Source organism: Loa loa, assembly GCF_000183805.2.
Source record: "Loa loa unplaced genomic scaffold supercont3.294, whole genome shotgun sequence".
NCBI lineage: Eukaryota > Metazoa > Nematoda > Chromadorea > Rhabditida > Onchocercidae > Loa > Loa loa.
Window position 1 is genome coordinate 57,343 of NW_018108474.1, and position 636 is coordinate 57,978.

Consider the following 636-nt stretch of genomic DNA (forward strand, 5'->3'; position numbering starts at 1 on the left):
TTCAACGGAGAAAAATTTACGTCGAAAACGTGAACGGAATTATTGGCGATTAATTAATATTAATAAAAAAATAAGTATCACTTCATCGAATTTCAATAATACAACAACATCGATTACTACTACTACTACTACTACTACTACAACTACTTTGTGTACTAGTACTATTACTACTACTACTACTACTACTACTACTACTACTACTACTACTACTACCATTGTTTCACGTCCTACGTGTTGTTGTTGTTGTTTACATTCTAATAATTTATACTTTGATATACGTTATTTACGTCATAAGGAAAATCTTCTACCATTAATTTATGCAATGTCTGAAGACGTTGATACGCATATTATTGAACGATATGATTTACATAAACGTCTTGGTAAAGGTGCTTATGGAATCGTTTGGAAAGCTGTTGATAGGTAATATTGTTATTTTTCATACATTAATTAGTTTGATAAATTAATTAGTTCAAAGAAATTGTTGTTTACACGTGCATTTATCAAGTGTAAAGTTTTGAAAGAACAAAAAGTTTTATTGAAAAGTGTAAATGAAAAAAAAAAACTTCAATTCCTTTTTTTTTTTATTTTTTAAAATAAAAAAACTTCTAATTTTTTTTACTTTTTTTTTTAAAATTT

The 636-nt window shown here is 25.8% G+C and overlaps 1 protein-coding gene across 1 annotated transcript in view; it reads left to right on the forward strand.

Moving 5' to 3' along the window:
* Positions 1–189: 189 nt before the first annotated feature.
* The window catches only part of LOAG_13928 (CMGC/MAPK/ERK7 protein kinase), a gene marked incomplete at its 3' end in the record, with an annotated part of 5,877 nt that continues 5,430 nt past the window's right edge, over positions 190–636 (forward strand). The window contains exon 1 of the mRNA XM_020448744.1: positions 190–420. Within this exon, the coding sequence (XP_020301135.1) occupies positions 323–420 (98 nt within the window). The 5' untranslated portion in view covers positions 190–322. The remainder of the gene's footprint in view (positions 421–636) is intronic.